The sequence below is a fragment of the Gossypium arboreum genome, chromosome 11, assembly GCF_025698485.1.
Source record: "Gossypium arboreum isolate Shixiya-1 chromosome 11, ASM2569848v2, whole genome shotgun sequence".
In the NCBI taxonomy this organism is placed as follows: Eukaryota; Viridiplantae; Streptophyta; class Magnoliopsida; order Malvales; family Malvaceae; genus Gossypium; species Gossypium arboreum.
Genome location: NC_069080.1, coordinates 87923725 through 87937867, shown reverse-complemented (window position 1 = coordinate 87937867; position 14143 = coordinate 87923725). Strand labels below are relative to the sequence as shown.

General features: G+C 33.0%; 1 protein-coding gene across 1 annotated transcript; it reads right to left on the bottom strand.

Moving 5' to 3' along the window:
* Positions 1-1324: 1324 nt before the first annotated feature.
* Positions 1325-5063, bottom strand: LOC108465347 (protein LIGHT-DEPENDENT SHORT HYPOCOTYLS 10-like). The gene is made up of 3 exons (XM_017765677.2): positions 5047-5063; positions 3984-4566; positions 1325-1606 (listed from the first exon to the last, which is right to left on the bottom strand). Exon 2 carries the CDS (start codon positions 4526-4528, stop codon positions 4001-4003), a length of 528 nt encoding a protein of 175 aa, XP_017621166.1. The 5' UTR covers positions 4529-4566; positions 5047-5063; the 3' UTR covers positions 1325-1606; positions 3984-4000.
* Positions 5064-14143: the final 9080 nt, after the last annotated feature.

Sequence of the window (14143 nt, the reverse complement as noted above, 5' to 3'; positions counted from 1 at the left end):
TGACAAAATTAAAGTTCAAGTACCAATTAGGTCCAAAAAAGTTTAATTTAAAATTATAAAAAATATTCAAAAATAAAAATTCAAAAAATATATAAAATTGATAAATATTCAAAAGAAAGCATGAAATATACATGAATTGTCATGCGGGCTATCATATTTAAAACTTAACATGTTATTCGGTATTTCTATTAAAAACTCAATTAGACTATTTTTAAAAAAAGTTAATGGTCAAATTTGACTTTGTTTTAAAAAGTTGAAGGCCAAATTAAGTTTCCTGACAACAAAAATTATAAATATTAAAGGTTAAATTTAATATTATACCAAAAATAAATGAATTAATAGATATAATTAAAAGTTAAGAATAGTATTAATTTCCACCGAAGGTCCAGACCCTAATTGGACGCTTCTCCCATCTGTTGAAAACCAATATTCCAGGGTGAGGTGTTCCAAACAGATTTCACTGCAGGTGTGTTTCAGTGAGAGAGCGATTTTAACTTTGGATTTAAACGCACCGATGGTCCATTGACATTCAAAGAGACTATAAGATGAAAAGTAGTTTCTTCTTAGCAAAAGATGGAAAATAGTATCTATTCTATTTTTTTTATCAAATACATTTAAGATTTATTTTCTTTTCATTTTTGGAGTACTCTCTTTTTCAGTTTTTCATTCAACCAAAAATGTTATGGACATATAAAGTTATAAATGTTTAATAAAATCAAATTTATACGACACCTAAGGATGAGATAAGATAGGATATGAGCGAGATATGATGAAGTAACCCTAGGATAAATCAATGTTGCATTCCGAATAAAGATCAGGAAAACGACAGGATAATAATTCAGAATATTATAAGCAGGGCCTTTCATCTTTTGGTAATAAGTAACTTTTTAACTTTTTCGTTTCTCTTTCTATGGGAATTACGAAGTATCTCAAAGTGAAGAGAATTTTCACCGAATGAAGCTGTGTTTTGGCATCATTTTGCCTCTCAAATGCGATGTCTGAAATAACTGCAACAGTTACATAAAATCGCATTTAGAAGAATCCAGGTTTAGCTTAGTTTTATTAATTTAAAAACTGAGATTCAACAAATTTGTTTTTCAATTGATATTTAAATTTTAATATCTACATTGTTTTAACTTATTTTTAAGATACTGCTTCCTTTTGTGCCAAAATATAATTGCATTCAGCAAGCGAGATCTAACCAATCAAATCAAAGATAAGGCCAGCTCGTTGGCATCCGTATGATTGCTAGCATTTTTGAATTAATAGGTTTGAAGAATGGAGTAGAGTTTAGTGGGAGAGGAAACTTAAAGACTGATCAATATTTACGACTAAAATGATCAATTATTATCAATACGATATGAATGTTTTGCGTAGGAAGCTTAGACATAAAATGGACATTCATGAAAAGAGAAAACGGAAACAAAGTAGAAACTGATCAAGAGAGTTATGTACAACCAACTGATCCCATCATTATAGCTATTGCCAAATACCAAAAAGGAAAAATACTATTAAAGAAGGCCGAAACCCCCAAACTGAGCTGAATCTTCGATGGATTTTATCATATTATATTCCCTTCCGTTTGATTCTTTTTCTCATGTAATCCCTGCATAAATTAAGTAGATATCACTATATATATGCATGTAATGTTAGAAAAAAATTGAAAATTTGATTTGGCTTTACCTAATTCACTAATAATTTATAGATTACAGAACAAAATAAACTAAAGAAAAGCACAAACCTAATAATCTCAAAATTCTAAATCTTTCTATCTGCACCAACATAAAAATTAAAGAAAGAAATTAACAAGCTAAGATACTGCATCCATCCAACAAAAAAATTTCAAAGATTGTAAATTGTAAAATTGCTATCTAGGTTTAACTAACTGACCAATATTGTTTTAAAGAAAAAAGGTTAATTACATACGTTTCAAAATGAGACGCACAGGAAAAGCCTCAAAGAATGCATATGTTTTGTCTCAGCTGATCATGTAAAACTGAAAGTGGATCGTAAAGGCTGCACTACATTTTTCCTAAGCTGATAAAGGAATGCTTAAATTTTATAATAATCTAACCGGATAATTCTCAAAACTCTATCTGAATATACAATCTTATATATAAACTTTGATTTTGTGGTTTAAATGTATGCATAAAATTTTTATTTTGGTTCAATTATAAAATTTTGAAAAATAAATACATTCATTTATTTTTACATCATATAAACATAATTATTTTTATATGCAATATGTTAATGTTAGATGTTGTTATATCTGTGATCGTATTAGTAGTATCTGAAAATTGAATTAAATTAAAATTTTATATAAAAATTACACAAAATCAAACTTTAAACATAACATTACATATTAAGTTGTTTTATCCCTAATCAAACTGTATATTCCAAGAAATTAATGGCATACATCAAGAGCCAGAAACATATACTATATATGGAAAAACAAATTGACCATGTAAAGATCTTTCTCCTTGCATTTACGTGCAAAGATCGGGATGCAAACGACATTACAAGTATAAGAGATTATCTAGCAAAATCAAAAGGAAATGGACATGATATGTGATATGTTTCCTAAGAATCATTGTTCTAAAGAAACACAATTTGCTATCTATAAGTTCAAATGATATATAGCAGAATAAAATAAATTCTTTGGTGCTGCCAAAAAGAGTTATGTATTTGATGATGAAGAAGAGCGACAAGAACACGTGAGGTGGTAAACTTTTAAAGTAAAACACCAACATAAAAATTCGAGTGATTTTGTTTCTTAAAAAAATGTATTCTTTTGATGTCTAAAGTTAAGTCATTTGGTGAACGTACCCAACAAAAGCTTTACCTCCAGCGAAATCTTTAATCAGAAAACCAAAGTATATATTGCAAATGGAATATAACTTAGTGTCCCACAAAATCTGATGTTGGGCAACATGCAATCTATGGAAGGTACAAAGGGCAACAAGAAAATTAATTGATTAATGCAGAAATGCAAAATCTCAAAACTAGCCTTGCAAAGATCTTCTGCACTAGAGGAAAGAAAAATATAAAAATAAGAATCTGTGGGGTATTCGTAAAATTGTTGTTATCGTTAAGGTTAAAGAAACAATTGTTAATTGAAAGAGTCTGGCATTAAAGATTCGCAATTATGTTAATTTAATTGAGCAAAAGGCAAACAAAAAACATGGATATACACTAAAGTATTAACTAAGGTGATTTATTGAGAAACCTTAAACATTCAATAGTCCTTTGCTTTCAATCATTTGCATATTTTATATTTGCAAATGTGGAAAAGTGTATGACATATATCTTACTTGACCATTCATGGCGGCATACAATCTGCGGAATTTTAAAACCGCCACGTCAAGGAAAAGTTCTCATGAAGCAACTAACATTACCTTCAGCAACTATTTTCACAATCAGATTTTGCAAACTTTTGTTTATAAAATAAAAAGGATTTTGCATAATTTTTATCTGTTGTCTGTCTGTCTGAGAAAGAGAGAGAGAGAGAGAGAGCGGGGGGGGGGAGCCAGAATTTTGGTTACACGAAATAAATTATACCATCGATTTGAATGTCCCATAAGAGTAGAAGATACCTAGCTAGCTAGTAAAAGCTACTCTGGAAACATCCAGATGGGTCCATCACTCCAATGTTTTTCCATACCATGTCACTATATATGCAAATTAGGGTTCTTGAAAGTTATAAGTTTTCATTGAGAGCCAAGGAAATTGCCTGTCTACAATATTGGGAACTGAGTAATCTGTATTAGTATTCCTCCAATTAGGTAAACGATTAGATTTGATCTGTTGTTTGTATGTCAGTAGCCTTCCACAAAGCAGTCTTTTAGTTGAGAAACTACATAGAGTTAGTGGTCTCATGAAATGAAGATACTAGCACTGCTTCCTAGATCTAACATTTTGAAAGTGAAAGTAGCTATTGAAATTTAGAAAAAATTGAGAAGCGGATGGATGATAAAAATAATTACCATATATCGTCCAAAGATTAAGAGAAGTGAATGGTGGAGCTGGATTCATCACCTCCCTTGCCTTGATGCGGCTTCTTCTTTTTCTTCTTATAAGGGATCCCCCTTGCCTTGGCTTGACACTCCCTGACCTCTCTGAGATAAACCCGAATAGCACCGCTGGCAAAAGGGTTGGTCTCAGGTGACCCTCCATTCTCTTCATAAGCAGCTCGAAGTCTCCCAATTAGAGCATCGAGGCTGCCCCAGGCTTGCCTAAGGGGACATGTGCAAGGAGCAGGCGGTTCAGGCTGTCCATAGAACATGCATCCCTGCAGGTGAACCTTGGTCTTTCCGAACTGATCCAGATATCGAAGGAAGTCCAGCACATGGTTACAGTTGCACTGAGAAAGAGGAACTGGGGGCCTCTGGTTCTTCAGGTACTGCCCGAAAGTATTCCAGTCCCTTCTCTTCTGTGACTCATAGCGGCTCGGTGTTGGGGGCAGCTGTTGATCACCGGGATTAACCCTTGATGGTCCTTCCGCTATATCCTTCCCTCTTTCACTCGACATATTGTTGAGATCGAGGCAGATTGATTAATTATCTTTTGCTAAATAAGGCAAGAAGAAATTATAAGGGGGCTGGGGGAAAGGGGAGGTGAAAGGAATAGTAGAAGCAAGAGAGTGGAGCAATATGAATTCCACATCACGGGGCATGCTAGACATGCCATTGGGCCATAACAACATGTTGCTTTCTATTCCTCTTTTTCTTCATCTTTCATTTGTATATTCTCCTTTCCTTTTCCTTTTGGTTTTTGTATTATTTTCTTAAAAATAATAGTTTTAGTACTATACAATTAGCTCTACAGTTCCCATATCAAAGCATACAATAATTATATCTTCTTTGTCGACATAAAATATTATCATGTTAAACTTGAAGATCTAATCACAATTAAACCCTGATTCTCTCTGCTGATGATTTCGCTACAGTTTCTACAAACAAGATATCCTTTTGAGATAAATATATATTTGGAAAAGTAGCACAATTTATTAAACCCATAAATTTGATAGTTTTGACGAGGGAAAAATACCAGGCAAAACGTTCTAACACTCCAAAACAATGCCAAAAGAGATCCGAACCAAAACCCCAAGTACAGCGAACCCAGATACAGCTCAATCAGAAAATGGATAGGAGACTGTGAGCCCGATTAGTCCCTGTCCTGGCTAATTTGTCTGCATCAGCATTGCCTTCCCTGAGAATTTGAATAATGTCCTAAGCACCAAAGCAACAAAAGTTAAAATTCCTACAGAGATAAGGGGCTCTGAGCAACAAAAGACATTATTTCTCTTGTCAAATTCAAAGTTTTATGAATTCCAGTAAAAAAATATATTAATCCTTTGGTTCCATAGAGTGTATGAGATTATTTTTTAATAGTTAAATATTCCAAATTAGGTGATGTGAATGAAATCAACTACTGAGATTTGCTGTTGCTGTTTTGGTTGTCATTTTCAAAGGCAACGGGGACAGATATTATGTTAAAATTATTGTACAGCCCCTATATTATTGTAGAGAAACATCTTGGTCACTTTATATTGAAATGAACAAAACTATCTCTAACGAATAAAATAAACAATTTTGTGATAGTTTAAAACAGATTAACTTAATGGATGAATTTAATTAAATGACATGATATTTTTAAATAATGTTGTATAATTATCATTGAATTTGGAACTTAAAAACTCAATTAATTGCATTTAACCCAATTGATCCGTAATTTATTTATCTATTAAATACAATAATTTGAGATTGTTAAACTACAATGAGCTGGAGGTGAATATATTTAATCATATTTAAATTAATGTTACATTATCTAATCATCTCCGATTTATGAAATTAATTAATTTTTATATACCGATTCAAACTATTAATAACCCATCCCCAACACTAAAATAGGAGAATAAATATATTTTAACGTTTTCGAACTCATATCCACCTGCATTGATAACAATGTTAATCTTAACCAAGAAAAGAAAAATGAGACGCCCCTCATGGTGGGACAAGTTCCCCATAATTTAGGAGAGTTTTTGTCGACATTGGCTTAGCGCAATAGTCTTTGATCTGGGATACGGACTTCGGAGGGGAGTAACTTCCGAGTCGTCCAGCTGGCAACATGGCGGATCTCAGGCTGTGAATGTATAAAAATCACACCAGTTCTTTCAAGTATTACTGCGCTCAGTGTCGACTTCATGGCGTGTGGGATCTTTGAAGGTCCCATTTAAATGTTTAACTATTATAAAAATATCTTTTACTCATTTTTTTATAATGTATAGGGATATTTATGCTTTTTTTGAAAGTACAATGATTAAAATGCATTTGGTGTCATCTATATATACTTATATTTAGTCTTTTACTAAGTTGGTGTCATTGTTTAATTGAGCACCTTCTTAGTTATGGAAGTATTAAAATATCCTCTCCAATGCAAATTAAGTTATATTTTTATGAGATTATTATTTTTATTTTTATATAATAAATCAATAAAAATTTGATCATAATAAAATTCAAACTCAAACACATGCATAATAAACAAATAATTTTATTATTGTAATTAAAGAATTAATTAATTATAATATAATTTTTAATAAATATATTTGTTATATAATTTGATTAAAAATACACTTTGTCCTATAATATATAAATACCTATAGGATACTTTTTAAGCCAATAAAACGTACATAACCATGGACGAATACATTATATACTATATACTCGTCAATTCAAGTTATCCGGTTCTAGAACTAAGCTATCTTATTTTCATTTATTAGCTATGTTATTTTCATTTATTTGTTTTCTTAGGTTTTTGGGAACATAAAATTTGTTTTGTGATTCTTCAACTTGGACAAAGGCATGAATTCTTTTGCAAGGCACGATTTAACCTCATTTGTATAAAATTTAGGAATTCAATAAAATAAAAAGAGTGTGGAGCTAATAGTATTGGTTTAAGGATGGTTGGAAGGAGATTATTTGGTGACTTGATGTGTAACAACCCGTTTTTAGTGAAATCAGAACAGTGATTTTAAGACCACAAATCCGACGTGAAAGTATTTATTTTATTATTATTTTAATATTTATGGTATATTAGTATTGCTGTATAAAAATTTTGTTAAGAATTTTTTTCGTTTGCATGTTTAATTTTGTAAAAAGGACTAAACCATAAAAGGTGCAAAAATAGAGTTCTAGTAGCTAAAGGTATCAAATGGCTATAGAAATTTAACGTAAGAGTACTTAGGTGGTAATTAGACCATTTTTGTGGTAGTGGACATTTATGAGTTTGGTTTTATTGAAATTATGAATAATTTTAAAGGTTATTTTGGTAAGTAGGTAATTAAGGCTAAAATTTAACAAAATAAATCCCATTTTTCATTCATCTTCTTCTTCCACCGAATTGAAGAAACAAGAACAACATTTTAGGGCTTTAAACATTCAACTACTTCTCCTTGCTTGCATGTAAGTGGTTTTTGTCTCGCTTTTAATGATTTTTATGTTTTTGAAGTTGTTTTAGCTTAATCTAGCTAGCCTAGGGACTAATTTGTAAAATTGTTAAGGGTTTAGGGTTTTGTCATGAATGTTCTTACATAATTTTTGAAGTTTGATGAAAGATTATGAGTCTTTTTTGTTAAAGAAACAACTTTTGTAAAGTGATTTTTGATGAAATTATCATTTAGGGAGTTAGTTGTAAAAGTAGTAAAATATCATGATAAATTTGTGAAATGTTGAGTTGTATGAGGTTGTATAAGTTCCTAGGTAATTCGACTAGCATGAAATGTGGATGAAATTGCATAAATTTCCATTTACAAAATTAAGAACTAAATTGTAAATAAGTTAAAACATTAAGAGTAAAAATGTTGTAACACCCCTAACCCGAATCCGTGACCGGAATAGAGTTACGGAGTATTACCATAATTTACAGATCAAAGAGCAAATATTCCACATCATACAATATTGATATCAGAAATTAATCATAAAGTCCTTTATATGAACCTTCGAGGTCCAGAACATGCATTTGAAACAAGTCGGGACTAAACCAAGTTCACAAAGAATTTTTCGCGAAATCTCAAAATTTTTCCTAGGTGCAAGGGACACACACCCGTGTGGTCAGGTTGTGTTGTTCACACAACCAGGGACACACCTGTGTATCGGGCCATGTAACTCTCTGACTTGGGTCACATGGTCAGGTCACACACCCATGTGCTAGACCGTGTGTAGGTGCAGGGGTCACACGACCAAGCCACACGCTCGTGTGTTACGCTGTGTGATCAATTTTGAGCATTCTGTTTTGACATTTTAAATATGCAGGGGACACACAGCCAGATCACATGCCCATGTGCTAGGCAGTGTGTCACACACGGCTGAAACACACGCACGTGTCTCTACCTGTGTGGACAAAAATAGACTATTTTCCAAGCCACATTTCGCACCCAATTTGTCTTCCTCTTACACCAATACTTAAACATATTCACAAGCCATTTTAAAACAATTAATTCATGTCAAAACCAAGTCTCATTGTAACACCCCGTACCCGAGTCCATTACCGGAGTCGAACACAAGGTGCACACAACTCGACTTAATCATTTTCACAGTCCATTTAAAATTTTCCAGACGAGCTGGTTACTGCGTCACTGTCGCCTTAAAAATCATATCTTGAGTTTCAAAGCTCGAAAATCAGTTTCATAATTTTTCCCTGAAATTAGACTCATATTTCCATCTACAAAATTTTTTCTAGAATTTTTGGTTGGGCCAATTAGTACAATTTATTAGTTAAAGTCTCCCATGTTACAGGGGTCGACTACACTGACCTTTGCGCGTTACAACTTGAATATCTCTCTGTACAGGGCTTCAATACTGATGTCGTTTGTTTCTATAGAAACTAGACTCAAAGAGGAATCTATACATATATGGCATGACTCATAATTATCTCTGGTTAATTTACAATGAATTTCCAAAATCGGAACAGGGAATCCAGAAACCGTTCTGGCCCTGTTTCACGAGAACTTTAATATCTCTTAACATATAACTCATATGACAGTTTCGTTTCTTCCATATGAAAGTATATTCATCAAGGTTCATTTACATAATTTATTCACTATTTAATTCCATTCCTAAAAATTTTAGTGATTTTTCAAATCCACACCACTGCTGCTGTCAGCATCTGTTTTCAAGGTAAACTTTACCTATTTCGTGGTTTCCATGGACCAACTAGAGGTTTGTCATACATAGGTCCACATATAATCATATTTAGCCATTCCAATGGCTGATCATTTGCCCAACACTTCCATTCAGTCCGTAGTAACATCATGAAACCATACATATATACATAAACACAAATGGTCTAATGCCATACTCCACTTTTACGAGCCATTTTCGCATGGCCGTACACACATACATCACAAAAGTACTTGAAAAGCAACAAAGGGTAGTCCTATACATGCCATTTCAAAGCTCAACCAAAATTTGTACCAAAAGGGGCCTTGATAGTGTGGGAGACTTCGACTTCCAAAAATCCAGTCGATAGTGACGAGCCAAAAATCTATAAAACAAAGAAACAAAGAAACAGAGTAAGCGGTTTATGCTTAGTAAGTTTGAGCGAAGAATTTAAGCACAACAGAGGTATAGCATTCATATAACTAAACGGATAATTCCGTATATACATACTTTCAAATCATTTCTACTTTACATTCCAACCCCTATGTTCATACATAAGGGATCATCTTAGCCAAATACCGGAAGCTCATTACTCAACTGAGCGAATATTATTCGAAGGAATTCAACTATTCCAATGCACATACCTCATTGCTGGAATTTTTGCAAGCGTATTAACTGAAATTTTTACAGCAAGATTGCTCATTCCCGAATCACGTACCTTCGGAATTTAACCGGATATAGCGACTCGCTCGATTGTCTTCGGGACATAGCCCGGTTATAGTGATTCACACAATTGCCTTCAGGAATTAGCCGGATTTAATAACTCGCACGAATGCCTTCGGGACTTAACCCGATTTTGGTGACTTGCACAAATGCCTTCGGGAGTTGACCCGGATTTAGTCACTTAGCACAAAAGCCTTCGGGACTTAGCCCGGACACCATTCGAATACACATGCACATTTAACACTAAATCATGACACATTCGTATTTCATTTCCATTAGCAAAACTCAAATACAATACACTTATCACTCTTGCACATTTCAGTTCAATATCCACACACAAAGAGCATGATTTCGATTTACTTGAGACATGATCTAATCAAATCATAATTTAAGCTCTATTACTCAAGAACTTACCTCGGATGTCGTCGAATGATCCCGATGGCTATTCGACCACTTTTTCCTTCCCTTTATCGGATTTAGCTCCCCTTTGCTCTTGAGCTTAATTTAACAAATAAATTGATTTAATCATTTGAGCATCGAAAGAGGAATTCAAGGTACTTAGCCCACATTTTTTTTCATTAGACATTAAAGTCACATATGTACGGAAATCATGAATCAAACTCAACACATTAGTTAGTACTCTCCTTAGTCAATTTTTCCAAGCCAAGAATAGGCGTCAATATGCTTGCCTCTAACCGAATGCATGCACACCAATCCCCCTCATGTGGCCGAATATGCATGTCCATGTTGAGGCCAATTATACGCTTAATACCACACAAAAACAGCATACATTTTACTAACTAACGCATTCCATATTGTAACTTAATACGCATCAATCATTTATTTCATAACCAAACATCATCATATGCAAATATATACCTTGAGATAGTATATATGTCATACCAATACATCATGTGCAAACATATATATATATATATATATGCTAGAGCCAATTTCAAAGTTGCTTATATCCAAATATAAACATATATCCAAAGCTCAAATCTTACCTACCATGCAATATGCATAAATCATACTTATGGATATACCATGGTGAATACACCACAACACCATACCGCTTCGATTTTGGTCATGGTTAAACAAAGAACTTAATGTCTCACTCAAAATGCTAAAAGAAAATCCAAGAGTCCTCAATCCACCATCACATGTATCATTATCAAGCTTCATATTTAGCATGCAATGGCATTAACACAACATCTACCTTGGTTTAATATCATCCCCATGACATAGCAAAGATTTGAACCATGGGCTAATAAGAACATCAAGTTAGCAACCAAAAACATGCATGAATCTCATGGCACAACATCAAACATACCTTAATCTTAATACAAGTATCGCCAAACCTCCTCCTAATCCTCTTCTAAACCAAGCATGAAGCAAAAACCCCTTCCTTCTTCCTTAGAATTTTCAGCTCAAAGAAATGAAAAAAAAGATGAACAACAATTTTTTTTCTCTCTTTTCTTCAACTCATGGCAATGGAGGGGGGGAGAAACACTCACCATTCTCTTTTTTTTTTCTTCCCTTTCATTATTCAATTCCCATGCTCATTATTTTATTTTTTTCTTACATACACCATTGTCCCAACATGTTTTATGACATGTTTTTGCCCATAATCCTTTGTCATGGCCGGCCACTAGCTATTAGGGGGGAATTTGACATGCAAGTCCTCCCTTTTGATTACATGCACTATTAGGTCCTTATAGATTAGCCTAGCACATTTTAAAAGTGTCACACAAGTCCTAATAACTGAATTCACATGCAATCGACTAAATCGAAGCTTGAAATTTTCACACATTTATAAATACATATTCTAGACAATAAATATTACGTTCAAACATTTCGGTGACTCGATTTAGCGGTCCCGAAACCACTTCCCGACTAGGGTCAATTTTGGGCTGTCACACTCATGCATGACATATCATCCCATACAACTAATGTGCTCTTAAACACCTCAAATGACACTTTACCATCATGTAATTAAATATGAAAATTTACTTAACTTATCGAATTCACCTATATGCATGTTTTACCAAATATGTTAAAATTAATTTTCAATATATCAACATGATTTCTATCAATCAATCATTTAAGCACACACCAAGCATGTTATTGCCTCATTTATACATATCAAAACATATTTATCATAAGTCATTCCAATGGCTAGTTATAACCCAAACATTTACACGCCACATTGGATAATTAATCTGTTCATGCCATTATAACCATAATTAATTTACCATATATACTAGGCCAATGGATAGTGTGAGTGATCTCCACTGATGCTTCCAATCTAACGAGTTTCCGAATTACTATAGAACAAGTGAAAATAAAACAGAGTAAGCATGAATTGCTTAGTAAGTTCATATAACATGGTAAATAACTTACCCTATATTTATGTTTAAAATAAACATGTAAGGCACTATCAAAAAAACTTTATCACAAGCCCTGAAAACATATCCTCATCATGTTAGTCAAGTAATCACATATAATAGTCCTTAATCATGGATGAACAAAGTCATCAAGCATGATACACATTCACGTAACAACCAATTCATGCATCATTATATCAAGTAATGTTGTTTCTATGTACTTCATGTACATTGGGTAATAGTTCGTTTCTAAGTCATACTATCTCATATAAACATCAAGAAACATGTATAGGCTCAATAATAACCAAATTCCTATATACATATACTTTCCACATTATGAATTCAAATAACATATACAAATCATACCCATGTATTTCAAGTACATTTTCATAATATTTCGTCTCAAGTTCAGATTATTTCATGTCAAGATTTTTCTCATTAAATCAATTAAAATATCAAAGGAAACCTGGGAAAATACACTCGAAGTGTACAAATCTATAATTTTAGATGAACATATTCATCAAACAAGTTCCATGTTCATATATCACCATCTCATACTTCTATATATCATGTATCATCATTTTCATGTATTTCAGGCAGATACATGTAATAGTTCATTTCTCGTTCATATTTTCTCATGTCAGGAGTTTTGTCTATTGAATCTTTGAAATATCGATGGATACTGGGGTAGTACACACAAGATGTACTTATCATTGATCTATCAATTCATTTACGGGGGTGCTTTTTAGAGAACATAATTGGGAAGCACACTCTTGAGCCTTGTAACGGGAAGCTCACACAGAGCCATTTCGGGAAGCTCACAAAGAGCCTATCGGGAAGCTTATTTGGGCTATATAACGAGAAGCTCATAAAAGCCATAATCGAAAAGTTCACAAAGAACTTTTAATCGAGAAGCTCACGAAGAGCCTATCAAGAAGCTCAATAAGAGCCATGTAACGAGAAGCTCCGGATAGTCATATATTGGGAAGTTCAAGGGAGCACTATCGGGAAGCTCACAAAGAGCCAATTTAATAGGTAGCTCATGAAGAGCCTATAATCGGGATGCTCATAAGAGTTAAGGTGTGTACACAACAAATGTAGGATCACAACCTATCGGGATGTTCCGAAGAGCTATAACGGGAAGCTCGCAAGAACCTTATACTGGAAGCTTGAGAGGGCTATTAACGAGATGCTCGTAAGAGCTATGGTGTATCCGTAACATATGCTAGACCATAACCTATACGGGTAATCATGTATCCATCGACTTTCATTATTCAAATGTGATTTAATTTTTATCGAGTTTTATCATATATATATTCAATTTCATATGCATGTAAACTATATAATTCTCATACACAACATTCAATTCAAGCATATAAATATACACAATTTAGTTACACGAACTTACCTCAACAAATGTTCGTGTACATAAAATCTACTAATCCGACACTTTCTCTTTTCCTCTTTCTAACTCTGAATTTGATCTATCCAGATCTATACTAGTAAATTTAACATCAATTTAATACAATTTATACTAAATTCAGTCCAATTCATTACTTTTAATTAATGACGATTTCATCCCTAGGCTCGGAAATAAAATTCATGCAATTTAATCCTTATTCCAAGCCTAGCCGAATTTTACATGTAAAATTTACAACCCATGTATTTCATAAAATTCAAAAATTTTCCATGAATTTTACAACTTTACAATTTAATCCTAAAATCATAATTTCATTAAAATTCACTTTACAAAAGTTGTTTATCTATTAACAACCTTTCATTTTCTATCATAAATTTCAAAATTTCAGCATACTCATCCATGGAAAAACCCTAGTACTTTGATATCTTTATAAATTAATCCCCGAGATAGCTAAATAA

Excerpts from the sequence above, each read along its gene's own strand:
- LOC108465347 (XM_017765677.2), bottom strand. The coding sequence starts at position 4,528 with ATGTCGAGTGAAAGAGGGAAGGATATAGCGGAAGGACCATCAAGGGTT.